Genomic DNA, 27320 nt, shown 5'->3' with positions numbered 1-27320 from the left:
CAAGCAATCTGTTCTTTAAATGTCATGTAGCTTTCGCCATTTACTTTGTTACTGCAACTCAGAGCAACCACTGTTGAAGTAAGATCCGTACACACGTTTCTCATTCCGAAGGGGGGGGGGGGGGGGGGTCATAGGTCATAATTTAAACCTATTTGCAATCAAGTTCAAACGTTGCTGAATTCCTCTGCAGGGCGTCCCGTCCTGCAGCATCTCCAGGATTTTGTGGTTTCCTTAATTCCTTTCAATCAGCAGTTAGGGCTTGGAAATAAGGTGTGGAGACCTAATAATCGGAGATCTAAAAAAAAAAAAAGTCACCGATTCGCTAACTTGCTGACACCCATACATTCCGTGATAAGAAAAATATACAGTGCTACTGCTACAATATGCTTCCAACGCTACATGCTACCCTAATAAAAGTAATTTTAGAAAATTATTTTCCATGGAATATCAAGGTACACTAATCTCTTGCCCTCAGTCATAACTGTATGCATGTAGTTATGTACAGTAGGACTAGATTTGCGATTACATTTATTTTTTGCCAACCTTATTAAGGTACTTTGTCAATATGAATGTATATATTTTATTAAACTAGTTGTATTTTTAAAATAACTGAATTAGATGTGGCAATGGTGATTTCCTTAAAAGGGATGACTGGCAAAAATGGTAGGAAAAAAATCCTTGCTAAACCTTACAATGGCCGAAAGGATTTTCAGTTGTAAAGTGGTGACGGCAGCTCAGAGCAGATTCCCAGAATCCTTTTAAATCCATGGCACTCTAGCATGAAGATACACGTCGGCTATTTTTCATATATGCACTCCTAAGACTAATGTGCTTTTGTTACTTTTGTCTCATTTTTGGATGCAACAGATTTTGTTCAATGTCAATCATACAAGCTGCTTGCATATTTGTAGTGAACAATTTTAATAGCTGCAGACACATCATACACAAAACACATACAACAAACCCATTTCACAATGAAAATTATTGCTAGAGTAGTCTTTCCACCAATAATACATAACTCTCAAAAATAAATAAAACACTTGTACTTGTACCAAAAAAAAAGAAAAAAAAAAAAGACTACTGCAAAATGATGGATTTAAAAGTGCTGGTTCTTTGAATGCTCCAAACAGATAGAGAAATATACAGTAGGCTAATAATGAAAATGTTCATATAGCATCTGTAACAGCAAGGCATTGCTCAGCTACAATTACCTGGCCTATGTGGGAGGCTGTGCTTGAGAGCTTATGCTGCAGAAGTACAATAGCGCATGTAATGGCTATCAAGATGCTTGATGCATTAGGCTATGCAATGAGGCTCAATTATGACTGTTAATACTCAGATAAACTTCAGTTATGTAATGATGCACTGAGGAGTAAGATATTAATTATTTCTCAACAAGGAGCCATCGACCCAGATTCAAGTCAAATCTTGTCCTTTCCTTCAGCTTAGGATAAAAATAAAGTGTTCGTTCTTTTCTTTACAAACACAGTTTGCCGATTTCTGTGATCACAATATGTAACCTGGCAAACTGCATTTGTGAGGAATAAACCAAACACTTGCATTTCGTTTCGAGTCAAAGTGAAGGACAAATGTCGATTGAACCCAGGCCAGATTATTGGCTTGTTCAAAAGACATTTAGAGTTTCTTAACAATACTGACATATTGGAAAAAAGTTGGCTAATATCAGCTGAACTCTAACATACATTTACAATTGTGTACCTGTGTGTTGTCCGAGGGGCCCACTAAGAAACGTTTTGTTCAGTGGTTTATTCTTAAGTTTGATTGAGATGTTAACTGAAACAGTTGACATTGACAGCAGACTGTTCTTGTCCAAAAAAATTCATAATGCAGTAATAAATGGGGGTGCAAAATAACAGAAATCTGTTGAGAAAAAAATTTGTGTTAATTTGTTAATAGTTACTTTGTACCAGAACCTTAGCAGAAACCTTTCCAACAATACAAAACCTTTACAAAAGACAAAACAAGCAGCAGGCACCTGTGATGCGATATAAAATCGGTTTCAGGATTCAATTAACAGTTCAATCAAACCTTCGTAGGAAAGAGCTCAGCTGGAACAAATTCACCCAACAGGACCCCACTCCCATATCTTGGGTGGAAAATAACTTTTATAAAATGGCATCATTGTAATTGCTGCAACCCTGTAATTATATGTAATGGGCAGAGTAGATCTACCACCATTAAATATATACTGGGTGCAAAACACCAAAGTAGCCACCATTTGTATATACACATATTTAGCCCCATTCTTCACTACTGTACATTTTCAAGTTCATCCTTATGGTCAAATACACTGGTCATAACACACCATTTCTAATCTGCCGGACTGAAAAAAGGCCAAAATAAAGATTAAACAAGGCTACAGAGCACAGTCTGAACCTCTAATGTTTATCTGCTTTCATACTTGTATTTCACATCAACAAAAAAAAAACATTCTCTGGAATGAATGCACAACTTAACTCTATTTTAAGTAGCATGGGCATCCTAATGTAAACCTTTACTCCTGTTCCAGTACATGCTATAACTTGCATTAAAAACATAAATAGCATACAATAAGCAAAAAAAATAAAAACATCTAATTTGAAAATAAACTATAAGTTTACTGTTATTTGTATGTGGGATCTGCTAATACATTTTTACATTAATCAGTTGTGTTGTAAACTTTGGAAAGTTATCAAGTTGTCATTCGAGTTCAAGCATCCAAGTACAATTTAGGGAAAATATCTCATAAGAAGGAATTACAATACATAATACTGAAAATATATTGGCAACGGGAATGTAGAACATCCCATATTTTGGCATCATCTGAAAAAAGTAACACCTTGTTATTAGTCCGGTTGTTTTTTAGAGAATCATCAAAATTAACATTAGTTTGGAAATAACAAGCTATAACCTAGTAGAACAGTCACATGAAAATACAAAATAAGAAAAAAGGGAAATTTATGACCATCACCATTGTGACTGTTTAAACAACGCACCTCGAATAACGGGTGATTAACTCTGTCAACATTGGTCTATCAGCGCCATGGCAACACCAACAGTATTACAAAGGAATGCTAGCACATTTTGCTTTGTGCTAGTTTAACTAACTGCAATTAAATAGCAAGATGAATTTCCACATGTTGCCTCATGCAAGAATATTAGAACAAAACAATGCTAGTCTTTGAAAATACCATAATATAGTCTTTATACTTGGTCTGCAATTTAAAAAATGAAAACCCTTATGTTTCCTTTCCGAATTTTCCTTGTTTACAACACCACATGGCGCATCTCATCTTGGAATAGGAGGAAAACCTGGAACTGTAAACCGATTTTGTTGACTTTTCATATTGTTTCAAATGGCAAGACCTTAAAATGAGCTTTAATGCAATTTGTTCCAAGTTCTACATTTTCAGACTTTCACCGAGGTCATATCATGGCATATGAAAGTAGAAAGGTGTGTGGGTGTGGGGAGGAGGGGGGAGGGGGATGTAGAGGTTATGGGGGTTGAGAGTATGAATGTCTTTTTTTAAAATCTTGTTGTTATAACCTGAATTTGAGATCTAAAGATTCCTCCTCTTTCATGACATTTGTTTGAAACACAGACAGGCAAGAGTTTTAAACAGCATTTCATTGTACATGGCTGACTACCCTGTGCATTTAACCCCTTTACACCGGCTGATGGGAGACCAGTTCAGACAGACACCGAGAGATTACCTTTAGTGCACCCCGACAGCCTGTTGCATTGCTAGGACCACACCAGGTCAGTTCGGGAGCACATTAGTACTGCAAATAACGAAACCTCCACAGAACCAGAGGAACCCGCGGAACCTGCAACTTTGCACACAGGCTGTCTGCTCCACTGAGGCAGAGGGGAGGGGGGCTGGCGCAGGGTGTGCCGGCTATCCAATTAGCCTCCTCATGAAGGTGGGTTTGGAGAAGGGCCAGCCGTATTCGTTGGGCACGGGGCCGTTGACGTTGCACTCGAAGAAGGAGAACATGGGGAACCAGATACGCGCCCTGCGGCTCTGCTGGTACGCCCGCGTGTTGGCCAGCGTGTGGTAGTACAGGAAGAGTCTCGTTGTGATGTAGAAGGCGATGAAGACGTCGATCGAGTAGTGTTCGTGCGCGGCCAGGATGAAGAAAATTCCAAACAAGTTCAAAACCCAGGACAGGGTGTGTATGAAGTTCCAGGTCCTAGGTGTGTCTGTTGATGGAACAAATTTAAATGTTATATATATTGGTCGAGATGATTTGCATTCAAACTGGTTCCGTGTTTCATGTATACATGCACGTTAAAGACTGCATATTACATAGGCAGTCATTTTTGGAACACTGACATTTCATGTCACCGATTTCTTAAGAGTCTTTCTTCAAATTCATTAGCCATTCAGACACAAATTATGCCCACCAGCAATTTAAATATCATACTGCTAAACAATCTAGAGACCACAGTTTTGAACATGTGAAATGCACAGGTGAGAAACAATTATTTTGTCTAGAGGTCTGAATTGTGTGCAGTTCTGCTGAAGGACATCTGATGGCAGCATAGGAACAAGAACCCATTCAGATGTTTCCTTCACACTAGTGCTGTTTCTAAATGAGTCTGCACCGTTTGTGCTTTTAAACAGCATCATTTTAACAGAATGAAGCACAATCAAGCATGATGTAACATGCTAAGGGGCAGGGCATTCCGACATATGTCACTGGCAGCCTAGTGGCTAAGGTACATGACTGGGACCCTGGCTAATGTACCTGACAGGGACCCGGAAGGTTGGTGGTTCAAGCCGTGGTGTCGTTATCATAAAAATCTGCACAGCTGCTGGGCCCTTGAGCAAGGCTAACCTAACCCCACATTGCTCCAGGGGGAATTGTCCTCTGCTTAGTGTAATCAACTGTAAGTCACTTTGGATAAATAACAATTCATTATTATGCAGCTAACCCATGCTATAAAAAAAGGGATGTTCCGATCAGAGGCATACGAGGAAAACGGAAAGCGCATGCTTGTTTGCATAGGAGGTGCCCTTTCCCACGGTTACTTAAACAGCTCATATTTACACTCTCCCTTTATGCACCAGGATATGTTTAGAACAAGTTCAGGTCTATGCCTCTCCAGATGAGCTACAATGGTACCTACACCACTACAGAATTGAACCCACCACCACTGTTGGGTTCAAAACTGGGTTCAAATAGTATGTTTTCGATTCAAATACTTTTCTGTGAATCTTTGATCCCTGGTGCATTTGAGCGGATGGGTGGGGGTTTACACCATTCGGATTATTTCATTTCTTCCAAAACACCAGGCAAGATTAGTCAAATGCAAAAGCGGTAGACCCTCATGTTTAGCTTTAGTTTCAGCGCTGCAGATATCGCCCCCGTCAGCTCACTCACACTCGGTGACGAAGAAGTTGAGCATGGTGAGGACCACGGTGTGGCCGCTGAACATGTAGTCTCCGCAGGTGTGGACCCCCGTCAGGCTCATGCCGAATCCGCTCCAGATGGCCACGGCTCGACGCAGCTTCGCCCACATGTCACCGTAAATCTGCAGGGAGACGCAGCCGTCAGCACTGAGCTATGCTTCTGTCCTCAACAGCACACTGGGGGGCAGACTGTCGTGTCGAAAGGGTAGTCTCGCATTGTAATCGCACTCCTGTGCGTTTGCCGATCGATCAGGGGAAAAAAATACATGAAAAAGAGAGCAGTCTCGTATACCGAAAAGGGCAGCTCTGGCTCCCAGCAGATTTGGTGTTGTTCGTGCAATTGTCTCTCAGGCAGGAGACCGGGGTTCGAGGCCCACCTGTTCCCTTTTTTCCCCACCCAGTTTTGCTCACTTAAAAAAAAAAAAATATAATAACAAATTATATTTTTCAACTCAGTGGAGGGGGTTTGGGAAAAGGCGGTCTTAACTGAAATGGGTCCAATGGAGCAACAGTTTAGAGCAGCGCTACTCGACTGGCCGCAGTGTCTGCAGGCACTTACTTCAACCGTGTGCTACACCACCTGTTTTCACTAATTGGGCTATTATCTAAACCAAGCAGCTAAAAGTATTAGTGAAATCAGGTGGTGTAGCGCACAGTAGGAGCAAATACCTGCAGACACTGTGGCCCGCAGGATGTGGAGTTGAGTCGCGTTGGTTTAGAGGGTAGAACGTTCACAAGTTCACTTCAGTAGTGACATCAAGCAAAACGTGGCCGCCTGCCCCCAGGTTGGCAGTTGAGGGAAAAAAAAAGAGCCAAGTCAACATTCAACGTCTGCTCGAGGGCGCCCTGTGTGGCCACACCCGCCGACGGTTCGCTGGGGAGAAATCACTCCTAATCCTGCGAACCTGTGCTCTGCACAAAAGAAATTCAGTTTTCACAGGCAGGTCACCGTTCAGCTAATTACACAGTGCACTGTGGCTGCACGGGGCCCATTCAATCGATGACTTTAATAGCCTACTTACTTTAATACCATCATGTCATCTACTTACCACATCATTCAGTGTGAAACTCTAAGAGACACATCTTCAGGAATTAATTCATACATCCTTTTGTATTATTAAAATATAAGACATGTTCTTCACTAATCTCACATTGTAGATAAAGGTCTTCCCTTACGGTCTATGGTGCTTAGGTAATCTACATTCAATTATCCCCCCCCACCCCCGCCAACCAAATTTAAACCCCTTATTTTATCGTTTTCACCCAACCCATAGCAGGAACATCTGAGAGTAAACATGCATGCACTAGACTGTGTGGACTAGACTTTATGCACAGGCAGTATGCTGCTACAAGAACTTTCTTTCACAATGAGATGGTGGGAACACTGTCCGGGTGACGCAACCATCACCGGTCCTGCAGAGACTCACAGCTAGCAAGGTCACGGTCACGGTCACGGTCAGGGTGATATTCCGGTCACTGCACCAAGGGCTGCTGCCCCAGGGGGCCCTCCTCTGTTAAATTATCGATTTGGGGAGACAATGCGGAAGTGTACTTTCATCACAAACAGCAGAGGATGGGCTGTTTGTGATGAAAGTTTTTTCTCACCACTATTTGAGGGTTCCCCGCCCCTTCCCCCCCCAAGGGAGTTATTTATTTATTTATTTTACCTCAAGTGTTTGGGGATCAGGTCCGGCATTTGTTCATCTGCTACTCTTTAAAGCGTCCTTCAATAAAAAGCGCTACACAAATAAAATAGAACTGTCCGGGTACTCTAACGGGGGGGGGGGGGGGGGGGGGGCTGATGAGCACGGAGACCTACCTTTCCGGAGCACTGCAGGTGCTGTCCGGGCACGGACAGGGAGGTGACGAACATGGTGACGCAGCGCAGCATGAACACCGTGCCCATGAGGCTGCACAGCCGCCGCAGCAGGATGGACCTGGAACAGAGGCGGTCCTCAGCGAGCGCGTTTCACCACGGCCGCACACCTGAGTTTCACTGTGCTACGCCCAGGCCAAACGGTTCACTGTGCTACGCCCAGGCCAAACGGTTCACTGTGCTACGCCCAGGCCAAACGGTTCACTGTGCTACGCCCAGGCCAAACGGTTCACTGTGCTACGCCCAGGCCAAACGTTACACTGCGCTGCACGTAGGCCAGCCGGTTCACTGCGCTGCACGTAGGCCAAACGGTGCTTCCTAAGCCACATTATTCACATGGGTGTCTGCTTACTGTATGAGGTAAACAGCTCCCCTTAGGGACTCATATGCTATTGGGGGCTTAGGGCTGATGAGCTTAATTCACTCAGTAAAGCGTCTTTGTTACAGTTTTATGTAAAAAGCGCGATGCAAAATAAATTGTCTGACTGGAAGTTGAACAAATATCCACCAGGGGGCAGATCAGGGCTTCTCTTTAAACTGATTCTGCTTTCCTAGTATCTGCACAGTGAATGGTCACATCACTTGGCATTGTATACTGCCCCCACCTTTTATGTGAGAATTGCACCTTATGGATGCATAGTGTTATAGTTTCTGAGGACCTGCACAACAAATGCCCTGAATGACCGCAGAATACATGTGACAGCTATTTTGCATATGCGTTTGCGTAATGTAAATCAGGTATGTCTCCAGCCTAAGGCACTCTGACATCCCTCCCCTTCAGCCTGCGCAAGCAGCCACCTTCTAACACTATCCGAAAAGCAGATGTACTCTTAAAGGGTTCAAGTTGTATCTACGTGATCACTCTAGGACTTGGAACTGTACTTTCCTCTTGCGTCTTCAACACACTGGTCCCTGGTTCTGATTCGCACTTTATTGCACGTCGCTCTGGATAAGAGCATCTGCTGAATGACTAGTGTAATGTAATGTAACGTACCTGTGTTTGTGGAGCAGCAGCACCAGCAGCCAGATGTTGCAGAGGATCACACCACAGGCCTCGGCCATGGCGAAGGCCCACGGTATCCTGGGTACGCTGCCAGGAGAGCAGAGAGAAACAGCGGTAAATCGCCTAGGCCAGATGAGCGATGTTTGCACTTTTTTCAAATCTGCTCCACTTGTGGGCACAGTTAACATGGCCGCCTTTCAGAATCAGGCACTGCGGTGAGACCATGACGCAATCTTCGCCCTCCTAAAGGGACCGTGGCCTGTGCGAGGCGCCCTTTCACTCTGGATTAGCAAACGTGCCCTAGTTTCCATCCATAAAAGACACGCCCTGTTGCTACTGAGTCAGGATGATTAGCATCGACCGCAGCGAGTGGCTTCAGATATCCTCAGAGGAAGATTCTGTGGTGAAACGTCGGTGTCAGAACTGCAGATGTTTCTACCACTCATTTCTGCCATTTCCCTTGTCAGGGCTGCCACAGAACTACCATCCTGTAGGCTTTCACTTCAGCCCTAAGAGCACACCTCACTCACCAGCTAGGGTGAGTGCCAATACTGAAATATATGTCCTCCTTTTCTCCACTCCCCCATACTTCCAGACAGGAGACGAGGTGGTAGAGGAGGAAAGGAGGATGCATTTCGAGACACACCCCAGAGATCTCGTTCAGATGCTAATTACTAGAATCAGGTGTGCCAAATAAGGGCTGAAATGAGAACCTGCAGGATGGCGCATCTCCAGGAACAGGGTTGGGCATGCCTGCTCCAAGTGGACATGCTTCAAGCGTACAGAAAATGCAACAAAGTGCAAAAACACCAACTAGCAGAGCTGTACAAACCAAATTGAGCATGTTAATGTGTGAGCAGCGCCGGGGGGGGGGAATGTGAAAAGCAAGGTCTGCAGGCTCCAGGATGACAACCTGTGAAGTGACCTACTACAGAGTCCTTCAGCCACCATTAACAGTCCAGCAGGGACTCCCCTGTTACCTTTGGGCTGAAAACAGATAGGACTCAACTCAAGATATCGCTATTTTAAGCCAACATTGCATCAGCACAAGGTCGACGATACTAACCCATAAAAAGAAACAGAATACACAAGGCAAGGGAACAGAATGGAAATAACATTGAAATGTGGTGTCTCGTAGGTAATTTCTGCTTTTTAATCACTGCAGTTTGCATACTTGTATCCAATATACTGTATGCAATGCTGCATGGTAAGGTTTGAAAAATGTTTGGTATGTGCATGCTCAGCAGAAATTTCACCTTAGCTTTAACTGGTTCTTGACATTAATCCACAGTGTATTACTCTTTGATAAATACCACAGTGAACGAGAACACCAGAGATTAGTCCTGTGGTGCATACTCGATTTCCAGACATTTGTACTTGAAACACAGCCAGACAGATTGTTTAGAAGCCAAAAAAAGTATTTCACAACTACTGGACAGTAGGCCTAGGTCCTCCACTAAGTGTTTTACTTTCTTTGGGATACAAAATGGGACAGTCTGCTTATCTTTCACATGAGAGACAGTAGTTAATTCACTTTAATCAATTACCCGTCCATACTCTGATTTGAGAGTCCGGTCATACCAGCAGTTACACGAGAGAATCGCTCTGAAGGGGTAAGGACACATTCACATTCTGGGCATGCACCCGGCAGACAGCCAGAGGGAGGGTCACGCTAGAGTACGTGTGCTCTGAAGTTATTTCTAAATTTCCAGTGCTTCTAGTGCTACTCTTATTTTTCTGGTGAGTTGCAGTTGGTAAGTTTCCCTTGAAGGTGTGAGAAGTAGGGAAAAGAAAATTCATTCCAGAAATAAGATTTTCTATTTGCAGTCTGCCTTCCTACCTTCTGATGAGTCTGCAACACTACAATCTCTTCAGTGTCACACTGTTTAGAAAATAAACAGTTTCTGTGTTCACAAAGAGAAGACAATGTGAAGTATGTTTTAAAGTGAATAACCTTTAAAGCATTGAGCTCCATTTGCAAAAAATGAAAAATGAAAGGGGTCAGGGGTGCTGCTTAGTGGTTCATCCTGTTCACACTGTTCTTGTGAGCGCCCTACATCTGGCATCCAATCTGAACCTTAGTCAGCAACTCAGTATCACCTGGGAGGGGAGGGTTTTGATTGGCTGGGATGAGTGTCTCACTGCACGCTACTGACCCCTGCTGGTCTACTGGGTACTCAGGCGTCCTCTGTTGAGCTGGACGTGGACAGTTTTTCATCAATCTTCCTTATGCCGCTTCATATCACACTGCAGAATCTCAAACTGGGGTGTGATAAGAAGTAATGGCTGACACAGAATCCGAAAATAAACCACAGACCACAGAGACCTAATGAATTACAACTGGGCTTTTCAACTTGGGAGGGAAAAAAGTGGGGAAAGTTTCCAATTCACAACAGGCGATGCATGATTAACAGAATATCTCCATCTGATATCCTGCCCACTGACTATTTCCAACACAGGTTTAACTTGTGCAGTCACTGGGAGAATAGCCATGTCTAACTGAGAGAACAAAGCCAGTCTTACTGTCAGCCAGAGTTCACATTAGAGACCAAATTAGGTTTAATTTTGCAACCAACAATGTCTGCTAGCTTTTTCAGTGCCAGAAGCATTTTTTCTGCCCCACTGAAAGGAAAGAAAACGACCTGCTACATCACAACCTGCTGTACACACTGCTTTAAGTTGTTCTGCTTTAAAGTGCACGATGGAAAGCAGGTTCTGAGCGACGCTGAGGACCTCATACCGTGGTGGAATGACTTGCCTACCACTGTCATCCCTCCCCCTATTTCGACGCAGACTCAAAACCCACCTTTTCAAACTCTATCTTAGTCCTCCCTCCTGATTTCCCCTGCCCCTCCTTTCTGATATCCCTATCCTTGTCTAACCCCCCCCCAAAAAAATTAAAAAATGCACTTATGATGCCAACTATATTTAGAACAGCATTTCATATGTATTTTGCTAGTTCTGGATGTGATGCTTTGAGTTATGGTAGAACCTATGCACTTGTAAGTCGCTTTGGATTAAAACGTCTGCCAAATGACTAAAATGTAAAATGTAAATGTAAATACCTGTCCAGGAAGATGTCGGGCAGGGGCGGGTAGGTCCGCATGTCGGGCACGCGCTCGTGCACGATGACCATGACGAAGGAGGTGAAGCCGAAGACGAACACCACGTAGACGGAGCTGACCACGGTCTTCCAGTACTCCGGGTCCAGGCGGCGCGTGTGCTGCTTGCACTTGCCGTTGGAGTACTGGAGGTACTGCTCGCCTGACAGCCCTCCGCCGGCCCCATCGCAGTCCCGTCCGGAGTCGCCGTTCCGCAGCCAGTCCCCCTGCGGCACGTGGCCATCGCAACCCAGGCCCAGGTCCTCCAGCACGTCGCTGTTCTGCTTCTGCAGCTTGCGCAGGGACACCATCAGCCGCTTGATGTCCCCCAGGACCTTGAGCTCCAGGGGCGGGGAGCGCAGGTCGTACTCGGTCAGCGTCAGCAGGCTGGTGCCGTCCAGCCGGTGCCGGTTACACAGCAGGTCCACGTAGTCGCAGAAGCCCTCCTCCTTCAGCCATTTGGCCACGTGCTTCGTGGTCCACCGGCGTACGCTCACCTGAGTACAGGCCATTTCTGCTCCCTCTACCTAAGGGGGGGGGGGGGGGGGGGGGGAAAGCAGGACGCACGCATTCAGCCCACTTTCTCAGTCATTCTGGAAATCGCAATATAGCTTCAGCACTCTTTTTTAACAGCATGTCTTTATTCAGAGAGATACAAACTTAATTTGCACTTAGAACCGAAATAATGACATTAACTGAGAGGGAAATTCTCTCAGTCGTGCATCACCACATGATTTAAAACAGGGTTACCCAACCCACTTCCTGGAGCTCTACAATACGGTCAGTTTTCAGTTCAAGCCTAAAAAAGCACACCTCATTCAAAAGCTAAAAATCTGGTTTAGAAAAACAACAACATTTCACTTGGTATTCTGCTCATGAACCTTACAAGCCATAATATGCATTTTATTGGAGAGCTGAGCAACCCTCAAAGCAGCATTTATTTTATTACAGTTATACAAATGAAAACATGTCGAAGCACAAGCCAATATACCGAATGCTGCTTGTTTCACATAATCAGGACTGTGTTGCTGTTTAACTTTAACGTTTCAAGTTTAGCTTCATTTTAACAAGGTTTTGTTGGAAAAGGTTGGCCATTATTAAATTACACACAATAATGATCAGGTGATTGAAAAGCAGACACATACAGTGAAAATCCTTAAAAATCCACACCCTCCTCCTGGCCTTTTGTAATTCAGTAGCCCTTTTCATTTTCGGTTTTAGGCCTGGAAATTATATTGTGAAGATAAAAGACTACTTTAATTCAATAAGGCATTTCCAAAAGCATTACACTTTGGAGGTCAAAAGGAAGGCGTTAGCTGTCTGGACAAATGGCATCGAGAGGCCATTTGTGGAAATGTTGAGGCAGTAATTTTCAGAATGGAACAGATCCGATTACAGCAAATGGAATCAAGTATTAAAAAAAAAAAAAAAAAAAATCCTGAAATTGTATGGTTTCCCAGTGTACAGCTATCCTTAAGGACACAGTTTATTGCTATGGTAACACAACAGGACAAGAAGTGGATCATGTCCCGATACCTACATTTAGCCTACAAGGAATTCGGAAGCGTCAGAGTTTTTATTAATACCTAATTAACCTAAACGAGTAAAACATGAACAGTAGCCTAGTTAAATGCATACAAATGCCATGTATCTACCCTCAAGAGACAGGCACACTCCCACAAACTTGAGAAAAACCTTGCTCAACAAAGTCTTTATCACACAGCTGTTGCAATAAAATATGTACAGTTTCAACTCATGGATTGAAGTTCAACTTTTAAAAAACCCTTTTACTGGAGACAGTATGTAACACTTCTCCAATTTGTTGCATTTTGCTAATTGAAATACCATATGTCTATGTTTATAGTACTGCTGCCAAAGAGAAATAACAATGGACAGGCAGCTCCTTAAGCCAGGCTTTCCCATAATGAACCAGACTGCAATTTTCCTCTGAATCAGCAACACTCACGTTATGCTGTTGCAACATAATTTCCACACAGAATTTCAAAAAGAAAAAAGTAGAGAATTTCGTTCTCTGCTCAACTCACGATTCTCGTTTTCAAGAGAACCTTTTTAAAGAACATATTACCGTTAACATCACAGTTATGTTACAAACTGTAAGAATCATGACAATGTTAAAAAAGCCCTAATTAAAGCATTTCAAGACAGGATTTTTCAAATGAAGTTATTTTGCTCAAAAATATTTTGACACACATTAAAACATACCAAACACTGTACCTGAAAGTCATTACCTCTTCCAATCTGACTGCTCCAATAGACCGACTGCTACTGTCCTTCTTTGCCATAGAAAGCTTGTTGCAGAAACCACAAGGGAATTTCAAAACCACCTCGTCTATGTTCCATTGCCTAAGAGCTTTCCCGATCTCTGGTCATAGCTCACGACCCTTTACTCATCCACTGGTCAAGCCACAGTTTCTTAGGACGCAAAAAATCACCTCAAATGAAGGATTGCACAACACACAGTCATAGCTCCTGACCTTGTGTGCCTTAGGTTGCCTTTCCCGTGTAATGAGGCTTTGCGCACCAAAAAAAAAAAAGTGCTTATGAAAAACATGTTGTTTATGACAGAGGCAGACACTGACTGAGACAATGTTAAATGATAGCCTTTGAACAATGATTTTCTTACACCACAGTGGATCACTATAGAATAGTCATTGGCCCACACCTCAAAACTATAGGTCACACAAGACATATTTTGTTTACATTTGAAAGTGTTCAATGATAATATGCCACATTAAATCCATTGAAGTTTTCAAAAATGTATAGCCTATCAGGGAACATGTTGGCCTAGTTCATCTTTTCAGACCACAAATCTCTGAAGGCATCACATGTACTACCACACGACAAAAGATTAGCCTCATTGTTTTTTCTTGCACTGGCAATGTGTATAGCCTTCTACCTTGTAAAAACGGGGTCAAATCTGGATAAGTTACAGTACAATACAGTATATACAAACAACCAAATAACTGCCAAACTTGTTCCAGCTGTGTCTCTAAATGGAGCCCTGAACCTAGCTAACAGTGGTGACAAACTCTGGCAATGTGGCAGGAAAAAAGACTGGTCACAGAGGGATGGAGCACCACTTATGTTGAACTTAACCTAAGTCCAGGGCGACTGCTATTGATGAATAATTTAGCAAATACTTTTGTCTTTTGAAATGAAACTGAACATTTTAATGGCACAATGAAGGATCTGAATAATGCTGCATCAACCATTCCAGGCCACACAAAGAATTATGAAATAAATTATATTAGATGCCCACTCACCCCCCCAAAAGCATTTAAGCAGATAATAATAATAAATAATAATAAACTTTATTTATAAAGCACATTTAAAACAACCATGGTTGACCAAAGTGCTGAAGATGACCATGTTCAAAGTAGAGAACCATGTTCTCCAGCAGCCTCTTTGAGGAAAGGATTAGGATCTTACATTTTTATAGCGATTAATCAGTGTCAAAAATCAAATGTACTGTTTTTGTCGCCCAATCACTTAAACCGGTTAGCGACATAATTGTTACCATCATAGCCGTAGCCAAGGAGCTTAATCCTATGCATGAAAATGAGACGGACATACTAGATAAAACTGACTTCAAAGCTGTTAATACTACAACCACCACAGTAACTGCCTCCAGTCAGGGCAACTCCCCCTCACACCCACACACAAAGCCCAGTGTCCACTGGCAGAACACACTGCCCTTGCCCTCAGGGAGCAAACAGACGTTTCTTTCTGATGCTGAGCAAAAACAAAAAGTTCCTATTACACACAAGACATTCTGTTCCTGAGAACGAGTGACCAGCGCTAAAGTTCACAAGGGACATTACCCAATGTCCGTCTGGGTTTCCATGGTCATTTTTGTAAATGTGTTAAACATTTTATTTTTTTTATTATTTAAAACTATGAAATTACAGATTTTGTACACTTGCACGAAAATCTGTGCTGGAATAATTATGCTTTACACACGAAATGTATGAAGATAAGATAACATCTCCATTAACTTACGCCCTAATAAAGTACATGTTGAAAATATCCAGAAAAATATTATTCAGAATTGGGAAATCACCAGAAAGAAATGCCACAAGAGGACTGCAATCTTGCAGAAGACAGCCCTATATAGGGCAGTGATTCAAAGAATTAGTAAATAACACTTAGAACCAGTTTTCCCTTAATTCATGCATCTGCAAAAAGGCCAGACATATCCACATGCTGCTCCCAAAATCTAGGAATCACCCAGAATCAGCTCAGGCATTAAGATGCTGTAAATCTACCTTTGATAGTAATCACAGATCAGGCTTTCCCCCTGTAACATAAGCCCTGGAATCAGGACCAGCTGCCCTTTAACGGTGCCAGTCGTCGGTCCTCACCAGCGCTGAAAAAGACTGAGGGTTGAATCACTTGGGCTAGGCCATCAATGCACTTAGTCATGCGGAATGACATCACTCCTCCTTGCGCAAAACTGTGTCAAAGTTAAAAATGTGCTTCCCTTTATCAACCAGACGTGTCTGTCTCCCTCGTGTCCCACTGTCTACGTCATTCCATAGTTCGACATGAGGGAATGGATCAAATGCTGTGGTTCATGTAAGGAAAACTGTAACAAAGGCAAATGGGTGTGGCTTTATTTTGAAGGAGAACTCTAGTGCTGACTTGGGTAAAACGATGTCATGGAAAGCACCAATACAATCAGATTAGATATTTAAATGTTTTTGATGGTTGAAACATCTCGGAACGCTTTATCAGATTGCTAGAAACACAATTTCAATCTAGCTATGAATGCAAGATTATATCAACACACCACAGTCCTTGAACTCATTTTACTTGCATGTCTGGATAGCCTCAGATCTATTACATGAATACAGTATCACAACCATCGAGAAGGGCATTTTTATTACCACTGTACCTTGTCTATAATGGAGTGTATCAGTGCGCCTTAAACGATCAGTTAGTTAAATAGTATCGTGTAGTTTTATCTGGACTCTGAACTAAAAGTTGATAGATCCAGCTATCTATACTTGTACAGATCCTATCAAACAAATTAGAGCTGATTCAGCTGAATAAACTGCCTGTCGACGTTAGTTCAGACGCGCATTTTTAAAGTAACCTCTCAGCTTACCGATATAAAATAAACGAATGCTTATTCTCTCTCCTGCAGAGTTGTCTAACAATAACTAATTAAAACTAGAGAGTTTTAATGTTGCCGGATAATGTTGATAGCGAGATCGCAGGTAAAGTTAGCCAAGTTATCCAACTTATAAAAATAGCTCATTAATACCATCTATCCCAGCAAACTTTAAAAAGACATGACGTTAGCGACTAGCATTTGTTACATGGGGCTATAATTCCCACAATAACAAACGTCGTCTATCAACATCTTTATTACTGAAAAAGTTTTAGCCAACGGCAGATTTAAACTCATATATTGATCAGCACAAGGTCAGCACAAGCTTGTCATCTGGCTAACTCACTGCTGGGGCTGTAACAGGCAGTAAGTTAGCTAAGTTAGCTAAGCTCACTACAAACTCGCGTCTAATAAAAGACAAACACAAGACGTGGTGTCAAGACCCCTGGCTTCATGCTGGATAACCTAAAAATCACCAGCCCTTGTAACTTTACGTGGTGTCAAGCCAGATATCTAACGTTACCTGCAAGTTGAAGTTAGCCTGCCGTCTCGACATTCTAGACCGCTGGCAGGGGCTGCAATACAACGGTACGGCTCGATAAGTTAGCTTACCAGCCAACACGCGAGGCTGTACATTACAAAATAAAATAAATATTCTTAATCGTGCAGAAAGTTTAAATGTGTTTGTGAATACTGAAGGGCCAGTCGCGTAGCTGACCTCAGCTAGCTACAGCAGCAAAAAATATATATCATCAGTCATTTCTCACAAAAAATCAATGCAGCATTAGCTAGCCATGAAATGCTTACCCGAATAGTTCTCTCATCCGATACAATCTAGTGCTAGACTTGCTACCGTTAGATTGCTAAATGTTTGTACGCTGATGGCTTCTCACTTGGGCCAGTGAAAACTGTCCAGATTTTCCGTGCGATGGGAGGACGGCTGGAGATCATTCTCCCCCATTGACTTGGCCAAAGCTTGGGAAGCAACCAACACGCTCTGAGTTGTCAACCCAGCTGCAGTAAACAGGAACTGCGTAGCAAAGAAGACGACTATACAAGAGTCGCCGTTGGTTCGCTCAATAGGTTGAGTGTAAGACAGTGTCCTCTACTGGTCGTTAGCAGACCGACACGTATAATTTTGTATAACTGCAGGTTGAATTGAGTTAATCTAAACACTTTAAATATAAGCATCATTTTATTTGTATTATAGTTAAGCAAATAATAATGAATGGGATCTTCTAAAATATATCACTGTTTTCATGTTCACAAGATGATGATAGCAGGTCCCGGTTTCATTCTAGCTTCATACCAACTTAGTATCCTAAAGCACAACTAAAAGTTAACGGTTCTACTACGTACGTTTAAATGTAATTGCATTGTATTCAATGCACAGTATGTATGCATTATGAGCACATGCGTTACCGCCTTCATACCTCTGTTCCTTATACACTTTACGCGTTATACACCCAGGAGTCCCAGCTGCACCTGGTCCTGTCACTAAGAAGAAAACTGCCTGATCCCAAATAAAATAAGCTGCTAACATCGGGATGAAGATCAGGATAAGCTAAGTAAACATATATATATATGTGATGGCGAGACGATGCTTATTGAACCGTTGAAGTTTTCCGGCCAATTATGCTAAAAATTGATTCATTTCTCGAGGACTGAAGTGCACACTAGTGACACCTGTTGGTAAAATAATGTACAGCTGCCGAATAATCACGTGCCACATGTAGTGCAGAGGCGTTTTTGGCAGCAAAATGCTGCATCCACACCTGCCCTCCTGAAATGGATTTGCCCATCCCTGGTCTAAACTGGAAGTTGGTCCAATGGACATCTTTCAGATAAGATTACCTTTTCTCAAACACCTTGGACTGAGTTGAAATATAATAATCCAATAACAATAATTTGTTATTGTTTTTAAGTGAGCGAATAGGTGGGCCTTGTACCCTGGTTTCTGCGTGAGAGACAGTCGCACCAATCACGAAATCAGCTCGGGGCGAGGGCTGCCAATTAGGTATACGACACTGCTCTCTTTAAAACATTTTCCCCCTGACCTAGCAAACACAGCCGCGAACCGAAACAGCTTTGACAAGTAGCAACGTGTACTACTAGTGTAACCAATAAGGATTCTAATGGTATCGCTTTATGCTCGTTAGATTTCCCTACTAATTTATATTAAATATAGTATATAATGCTGATTCAAGTTGGAAACTAGGTCAACAATACAATTATGTTAACTGACTGTTGACTACAAAATGGGGAACATTGAAAATGGGTTTGTGTGGGTTCAATAGGGCAGTCTAAGTGCTTGTGTAACTGCGGACACTCTCTGCACTTTAAAGACCACTACGACAACACGCGAGTTAAAGTGGGGGTTTGCGTCCTCATATCGACACCTCAAATCAAACCAGAGAGCAATGCTCTTTGCTCGAACCAAACCGAACACGTGGTTATACACACAGGTCACGTGGTTTTCTGAAAACGATACAAACCTCGAAGTGGGGCTTCCGGGAAAACTGACGTACGTACTTGAAACGCCTTGGAATCATTCTGATCATCACCAATAGACTGCACTGTATAAACTGTATAAAAACAAAGGGAAAAGATGTCTGCTTCCGATAGTTTAATTGATAACGATTTGTCTAAAAGCGTCCAGGGAAGTTGCGATATTTCCCCAGAAACACCGTCGATTCAAGAGCTGGAATGCATTTTACACAGCGGGAAAGGTGATATGAACCATGTTGATGAGGTGTGGCCAAATCTGTTTCTTGGTAACATGTGAGTATAATGAAGCCTAACGTTCAAACGTTCAAACGTTCACGCATAACCTAGCTGATAATGTTTGTTAATTTGTGAAATTAGTTGTTTTCTTCCAAATCGAATCAGCATCACCAAGTGTCTATCTTTGAATATAGCCTAATCTAAACATGGGGAGATCATATGTACCCTATCAGAGTAAAATGTAGAGTACTCTATGTTGAACACTGATATGTTTACGGTTTACCTTGTTAGCAGAAAAAAAAATTACATCAGTTGAATGCAGTTTTTTTGTATTCTTTGTATATGAATGATACCAGGTGTATGGCTCATGACCGGCATGGTTTATGGAAGCTGGGGATCACGCATGTTCTGAATGTGAACCATGGGAAAACGCACAGCCAGGGGAGTCATGATTTCTATGGGAAAACAGTGGACTACCACGGCGTGCCAGCTGATGATGTGCCAAACTTTGATATGTCACCCTACTTCCGTCCTTCTGCAGATTACATCCACGAGGCCCTGAATACTCCAGGAGGTAAATCCCACCTGCAGAAATTCAAAACTACCTAGCTGTCCTCAGTCCAGGAGAATCTATTCGCAGGTGTGGGTTTAACACAAACCAAAGGGAACGCTGTGGGGCATGATGTAATGCTATCAAACATCCCAGTGTCCTTGCATTGTAGCTACAGCTCAGCCTACAATCTCATCCACAGCAAAATGAAGATGCATTCGAACCACTATTTAATCTTCATTGTAATCATATGCTGTTGTCCTTGCAGCATCTAAGAATTAAGGTGTAGGCATTAAACATAAACCATTCAAATATAGAACCACGATTTTTCCAAATGTGATATATATCCAGGGTGTTCTTACTTATGCTGGTCCTGCTTGGCAGTCCCACAGTGTGGTGTAGATAATGGTGGTTCATGTGACCTTTTGTAAATGTTTCTGTTGAATTCATTGACATTTTAGGTTGGAAGATGTTAGCTATAGCTTCATCTAATGTAACAGTAATATCAAATTCAACCTTATCCTGGTGTAATTTGTGTCAGGAAAGTGGACATTCAGTAGGCCAACACCAAGTTGCAGATGACAATATAGCAAACAAATTACACTGAGCTTCACTACAATAGAGGTTATTTTTGTTTTGTTGTGTTTTTTTTAACACGCCTCATGTTTCTTTTGTGCTCAGCCAAGGTCTTCATCCACTGTGCCTTTGGGGTCAGTAGATCTGCATCTCTGGTGCTGGCCTACCTCATGATCCATCATCACTTCACATTACTGGATGCCATCAGAAAGGTGAAGGAGAACAGGTGGATATTTCCTAACAGAGGGTTTCTTAAACAGCTGAGTACTTTGGAAATGACATTACGCAAACAGCACTAAATGAAAGTGACTCAACTAGCAAACGATGGAGTTCAGCTGCATGTGGATTGGAAGTGAAGGGAAGGGTGTTCTCACACCAGTATAATTGAGGATAGAGAAGAGATATATTCATATACCAATTGGAACTTATATTAAATTCTGTAAATCCTCAAGGGACAGAGAAGCAGTAGTCTGCCGAGGCCCCGCATTCCCAAGGCCTTCTATCTCTTTCTATCTCTTCCTCCCTTCTAGCCATTGTTTCTCTATAACACTGCAGGCCAGTGTGGCCACTGTGGCCTCTGGCCCACAGGCTCAGGGATATATGGCCCATCGTATCGCTAGAAAGCCAGGAGAGACAGGAGAGAACCCTGAAAGCAAGACGACTCTGGGATACCAAATAGTTATTTCTGATTTTTAACCGTTTGTGGAATGTTTGGGGCTATGGGGTCACTGTGCGCTCATCTAATACACATGCTACATTAACCAATCACTGTATGTTGTCATTAATCATGTACCGATCAGAGGTAGAATCATCTGTTATTATATTCCACTCTATGCTTGCATATTAACTGCACCAATCAGAGGTATGATAATCTATGTATTAGCAAGACACTTTTTGATGATAAAATGGCAGAGATTGCCTCTTGAGTTCATGCTTGGCCACCTTGTGTGTGTAAGTACTGGACTCTTTCTGCAGAGAAATAAATAATTTTCTTCTTGGATATATCTGGTCTTGCCTGGTCATTATAAGGAGAGAAATTCCTCTGCTTAACAGAAGGAATTAGGAGGATATGAATTGGAAATGACTATACTTTATCCCTTAAAATAAATCCTGGATGAAACTGTTTGTCATGCACAGTTACTCTGTGTTTGTAACAGAATTCCTGATGGTGATATGCTTCCTGGTTGTGCAATCTTCATGTACTAGAACTATAGCTCAAAATGCAGCATGCAGTCACAATGGCGAACAACACAAAATACATTTCATAAATACCATGCTAATCATTGTACTGGGTTGCCAGCACACCGTATAGCTATGGTGGTTATACACTCAGTGAGCATTTTATTAAGTGTTAATTAGACCATTCTGATGATTGATGGCGTACAGGTGTACCTAATAAAGTGCTCAGTGAGTGTATATGCGCTATTAATCCATCGCAGATACAAAACCTTTTTGAAAATTCACAGTTGAAAGGTGGGACGCTGGATGCAATCATAATGATATCAAGTCAAAGATATGATCAAACCTCAGAAAAGCTTGTGGCAAATGCTCTTTGGAGGTCGCCATTAGCATCTGAGAAGGAGAACACGCATATTGTTTTGTTTCTGATTTAGCAAAATGCATTTTGCTCCTCTATCATCTTGAAAGTAACTAAACTATACACCGAAAATCTCTCTGGAGATGGAGTATATAATAAATCAGGTTATTTGGACATTTTACATGTTTATTCACTTGCTGGGAATTCGACCTACCCGATTTGTATCACATGGGAATTCTTCTTGAAAGAAAATACGTTTAATCAGTGAATTTCATTTGGGGATGCATTATGTTTGGAGAGTACTTGGTACAAACATGCCAGAAGGTGCAACAAGAGTAGACTGGTCCCAGGTGTTTAGACTTCAATTGGAATTACTAGCAAAGCTAAGATGCCATAAATATGTTTCAATTATAAAGTGAATATACCATGTTTTAACCTTTAACTTGTAACCGCTCTGTTCGTAGAACAATTAGCCAAAACAATCGTTACTATGATTCTGACATCCTGATGTCGTGTATTGTTCCCTCGATATGTTCATTAAAGTTGCCATTCTGTGGCTAAGTGAAAGCAGCAGCCCATGAAACCGTTGTCTCTTTACTGGCTCCTGCAGTAATGACACTCTACCACCACTAGAGGCTACCAAAGTAATCGCATTCAACAGGAACACATCCTGTACAATTTCTCTGTAAACTCTTGCAATTCAAATTTATGGCAGTAGTTATTAAATTAGTAATAAGTTTGTAATATTATCATCACACATTATACAAACATATCATTTGAATTTCCTCTCTGATATACAATGTCTGGTAAGGTCACTTGTAGTTTATGTTGTTCAGAAACCGAAATGGAAAATATCAAGTTTTAAAAGCGCTGTCAATAATATTTTCATTCATTGTGCCAGCAACTCATCTTCCAGAATAGAATCTTATTGAATTTGAACTCCCTCTTAAGGGGAAAATAGTTCTATCGATGAACTCTGCAAACTTTCCCCCTCACAGCTTCTCAGAGAGCACACGTACAGGGCTGGCTGTGTGCTAATTTGGGAGACTGGTCAGCGGCAGAAAGTAAGCACCTGTTCAGATGGATCATCGCAGGCAGGGGACAAGACAGGCAGCCGCTTCTGACACATCAAACGCTGCAGTTTCATTGATCAGGTCAGAATCCAGCCTTTAAATGGCAACGTCACAGGAAAACAAGCACAGATACCTCTCTGTCAAAGATCTGGAGAACGTTTTGGATACCTGCAAACTGGAACTGACCCAAATAGACGAGGTTTGGCCTAACCTGTACATTGGAAATGTGTGAGTATGGGAATACTTTCCTTGTACGTGTATAAATTCATGTGTACACAGGACTGAATGGTAGGCCTATGTAAACATATTGAAATATGAAACACATTTAATGTTGCAAGTGCTTTTATTTTACAATTAAACTGAAGACAAATGACTATGCTTAGCTATTCAATGTACAGTACGTCATATAACTGGCACGCTCAGATGTTAGTTAGCTAGAGCATTAAAAATGAAATACATATACTGTATATCTATCTGATCAGTGTAAAAATGTCAGTTTAATTTTCTCTCATAAGTTCCAAACATCCTGTCTGTCTTTGTCTTAACAGAGCCGTAGCTCAGAACAGGACTGCTCTGCAGAAATTAGGCATTACTCACATACTGAACGCTGCACATTCCAAGCAGGGCAGCATCGGGGACCAGAGTTTTTACGGGAGCAAAGTTGTGTATTGCGGTATTCCAGCAGACGACTCCACCCACTTTGACCTAAACATTTACTTCAAACCGGCCGCTGATTTCATCCACAAAGCATTAAAACAGGCAGATGGTATGTATCAAACGAATATGGCATAGGATAGTTAAAACTGTTTTCTTTTTTTTCCCCTGAAACTAAGCAACAGTATTTTCTAAGGTGACATTGATCATTATGCTTGCCCAGCATTGTTTCTAATAGAGCTGTGCTTTTGTGCAAAGCCATTTAAAAAAACGAATGTAAACTGACTGGAATCACAGTTTGCTTGTTCGTCATTCTGTCAGTACCAGGACAGTGGCGTAAAGTCTTACCTTTTCAGCCTGGAGTGTACGTACATTCATGAACTTTCGTCCTCGTGTTTCCTCTGGTGAAAGTCATGTAGACAGACAGTGCAGAATTAATCAGATTGTTCTGGCACTGCTGCAATGAGAGCTTAAATGAACAAAGGCAACGAACTGAGGGAGCTAATTTTAGCCCTCAACGGGGAGTGTGAGGTCCTCAGAGAAAGCTGGGCAGTGAAGTGTGTTATTAATAAGACTGAGTTTCTTCCCTAGTGCTGTTCTGATTTCATTTTTTCTCTTTCCAGGAAAGATTCTGGTACACTGCATCATGGGAATGAGTCGGTCCTCCACCTTGGTGCTTGCTTACCTCATGCTGTACCACCAGCTCTCCCCCTGCTGTGCCATAAAGAAATTGATTCAGAAAAGAGCCATTTACCCTAACAGGAACTTCCTTGCACTGCTGCTGGATCTAGACTTTCAGTTAAGGAGAAAGAAACGGAAAACCTGTCTGATTCTGTAGCAAAGGCATTTTCCGTACCGCATTCCAGTGGAAGAGTCATGCACATGCACACCCATGTATATCAGTGACACAAATCATAATAATATATATCTTTGTCATGAAACCTAATACAATGAATCAGAAAATTGCACAGTTGTAACATTTACAAAACAACCAACTAAAAGTAAAAAGAATCTTGTGCCTCATTGGTTGGTTATCATGGTATCCGTTGCTATGTATTTCAAGTACTTCCCCCGACTGGGTTTCTCTAATTTTACAGTGCATATAAAAATGCATGATATAAATTAATTTCAGACCAGTCCCAATCAGAATATTGAACTTTTATTTGGCTTAGGTAGCTTGCAAATGGGTTTTTCTTTTCTCTAGGGAGATATAAATGTTGATCCATGTGTCATAACACCAATAATGATGTCAAGTTAACCGTCTTGGCAGGACAGGGAATATTGTAAAATAGATAAAGCCTTTTTCTGAGCAAGAGAAACCACACATTTGCCCAGAGAAATAAGTTATTAAAACTTAATATCTTTAGTTGTGTGTTGTTGCTGAATTTAGTTATGTTTTATTTTGAGAAAACATTAATGTGTTAAATGTTGTATAACACTTGAATTTCAAGTGACACGTTTGTAGTTTCATTTAATTTACTTTGTCTTAATAGTTACAGTCATTGTCATATGTGTGATCAGTTCTTGAACAACATGTTTTGCCATTCAGAACTGAAGGAAACTTCTGCTGAGGACCAGTTGAATTTTGGAATCATATTTTCAATTTTTTTTACCTTAAGCATATAGCTAACATTCATACAGGGGTATTGTACTAAAATATAACCAGCCAGGTGAAACTTTGCTGCTTTCTGTCTTCAAAATACTTTTCTTATTTGGAATTTGGAAAATGTAAGACAATGGAAACATCTAATTTTGTTATTTCAGTGATCACATTCTAGAATGCAGCTCTGCTCCAACAAACAGCAGCATCTAAACCAGCAACAGCATTCTAACCACGTCTCACAGCACTGTTTAAATTATCATTAGATGAGATAAGAAGCATGGAGAGTCTTTTCTTCAGCCAAGCTTTCGAGTGGGAGACCCACAGGGCCAGATTTAATGTATACTTGAGGGAGCTTCTTCACGTCCAAGCACAGGCCTTTAAGAGTCTGGCTCACAACTTGTGATTCATGAGATGCAATGTTTTGACAGCACCCACTGTTCGAGTTTTTTTTTTTTTTTGCCATGCTGGATGATGTCTATACGCATATGCGCTCAAATTCTGTTGCACCAATAGTGGTGCAAGCCAAACAGACCAAAACATTTCCAAACATAGATGTGATATCTGTTTGTAAACTGAGCCACAGGTTTGTGAACATGATGGTCTTTTGTTTGAGGGGTCAACTTTCTGAGCTGTACAAACCCATTATCAATTTCTTTTATTTTTTTTATTTTTAGAAGATGTCTAGTCATCAAAAGTGGAATAACTGCTATAACTATTGCTTTAAAACCATTACTTTTTTGAAGGTTGTGTTTTTGGGGGGTTGGTTTATTAAATTACTTATATTGAATTATGATGGTCTATTTGTACATGAATTATTACCTCACTACCTTGTAGCATGCAGAAATTTAACATTTGTCAACATAGCCAATGGTTTGTACAAATCTTGTATTTTTTTTTTATCTTAGACATAAAGATTTAGACAATTAAATTGTCATTGTATGCATTATAAGTAATGAACAATTACCAAAGGTCTTTATGAAAATGTGAAAGGATATGACTGTTTTATTTTAAATCCTTACTAACCTCTTGAATGGACATGGAATGGAAATTGAATGGAAAGCATAATTCATGTTTCCTACCACCTGTACTTGTCTGATGCATAGGAATTGTACAGATGTTTCCCCAAATTGTTTCAGATATTATTCATTTATTCATTGTATAACATAGGCAACATTAACTGGAGAAACTATTTTCTGTTTGAACCTATGTAGGATGTTTACTATAGCCTAGATATATATTGCCATATTTTCAGTTGACATTTTGGTACACGTTAGTTTTGGTGAAATGTCAAAGATCCTAAGATTTTTTTGATAATTCTTTTAAAGAGAAAATGATGTTGTCACTATTTTGCTACTGAAATGACATAAATCAGGACATGCCATATGTACATTAGTAGTTTTATTGTCATACATTTCTTCATGTCGGGAATAAAGTCTTTCGCTGAAGCACTCGGGTAGTATTTAAATGAAATTAGTGCAAACTGTGACTCTACTGTGCCCTTTCTCTCTCTCTCTCTCTCTGAGCTGGCAGCTTAGCCTTCGGGGAATGCAGAGGATGTTTCCAGAGTGATTTAGAGTTCAGGTTCAGATATGAAAATAGACTGAGCTGAGAGGCAGTTGTTTTGATGCACAGCATCGACATAGGCGTTCTCCTGTCAGGCTGGATGTTACTCTAGTGAATGAGCAATCTTGACAAGCAGCAAATCAAGGCAAGTGCGCGCGCGTGTGTGTATGAACATGTGTCTGTAAGGCTCACATAGAAATGAACTTTGGAATTTGGAGGTTTCGTGCCCTCTGAAATTATCCAGAGCAAGTAGCATGGTTCTCTATGGTAAAAAGTGTATTGGGTGGCCCTTTAGTCATAGAATTAGAATTTAGAATTGTTAATCATTAATTCGGGAGTATCACTGCCGCTCTAACGAAGCTAACAAAGTCAGCTTGTGATGACATGAATTCATAAGATTTCCAAAATATTATAATGACATAGATTCACAGCGTTTGCAACGTTTTTTAAAATAGTTTTTGGAGTTCGGCCACCTTCTTTGCCAGCTCGTTGGGCTATGCCAGCATCTT

At 41.4% G+C, this 27320-nt stretch overlaps 3 protein-coding genes across 11 annotated transcripts; 2 read left to right on the top strand and 1 right to left on the bottom strand.

Annotated features, from left to right (window-relative positions):
* Nucleotides 1-904: 904 nt before the first annotated feature.
* Nucleotides 905-23675, bottom strand: samd8 (sterile alpha motif domain containing 8). Of its 4 annotated transcripts, none has more exons than XM_061231168.1 (7): nt 23589-23675; nt 22991-23085; nt 11362-11924; nt 8288-8383; nt 7237-7354; nt 5389-5539; nt 905-4204 (listed from the first exon to the last, which is right to left on the bottom strand). In XM_061231168.1, exons 2-7 carry the CDS (start codon nt 23063-23065, stop codon nt 3900-3902), a joined length of 1308 nt encoding a protein of 435 aa, XP_061087152.1. In that variant the 5' UTR covers nt 23066-23085; nt 23589-23675; the 3' UTR covers nt 905-3899. The 4 variants fall into 4 exon arrangements, with proteins under 4 accessions (XP_061087152.1, XP_061087153.1, XP_061087154.1 ...); XM_061231169.1 differs by lacking the exons at nt 22991-23085; nt 23589-23675 and adding exons at nt 17055-17106; nt 17339-17537; XM_061231170.1 differs by lacking the exons at nt 22991-23085; nt 23589-23675 and adding an exon at nt 17339-17537.
* On the top strand, nt 18284-22971 carry LOC133121740 (dual specificity protein phosphatase 13A-like). 6 transcript variants are annotated; one of them, XM_061231177.1, is made up of 4 exons: nt 18284-18409; nt 19797-19829; nt 20487-20607; nt 20912-21381. In XM_061231177.1, the coding sequence occupies exons 1-4, from the start codon at nt 18361-18363 to the stop codon at nt 21075-21077; spliced, it is 369 nt and encodes a 122-aa protein (XP_061087161.1). In that variant the 5' UTR covers nt 18284-18360; the 3' UTR covers nt 21078-21381. The 6 variants fall into 6 exon arrangements, with proteins under 6 accessions (XP_061087161.1, XP_061087156.1, XP_061087157.1 ...); XM_061231172.1 differs by lacking the exon at nt 18284-18409 and adding an exon at nt 18626-19312 and having other exon boundaries at nt 19612-19829; XM_061231173.1 differs by lacking the exon at nt 18284-18409 and adding an exon at nt 18627-19312 and having other exon boundaries at nt 19612-19829; nt 20487-20593.
* LOC133121741 (dual specificity protein phosphatase 13A-like) lies at nt 22955-26630 on the top strand. The gene is made up of 3 exons (XM_061231179.1): nt 22955-23219; nt 23540-23757; nt 24269-26630. Exons 1-3 carry the CDS (start codon nt 23092-23094, stop codon nt 24481-24483), a joined length of 561 nt encoding a protein of 186 aa, XP_061087163.1. The 5' UTR covers nt 22955-23091; the 3' UTR covers nt 24484-26630.
* The last annotated feature ends 690 nt before the right edge of the window (nt 26631-27320 follow it).

This window comes from Conger conger, chromosome 2 (genome assembly GCF_963514075.1).
Source record: "Conger conger chromosome 2, fConCon1.1, whole genome shotgun sequence".
Taxonomy (NCBI): Eukaryota; Metazoa; Chordata; class Actinopteri; order Anguilliformes; family Congridae; genus Conger; species Conger conger.
This window is presented reverse-complemented; position numbering and strand designations above follow the sequence as displayed.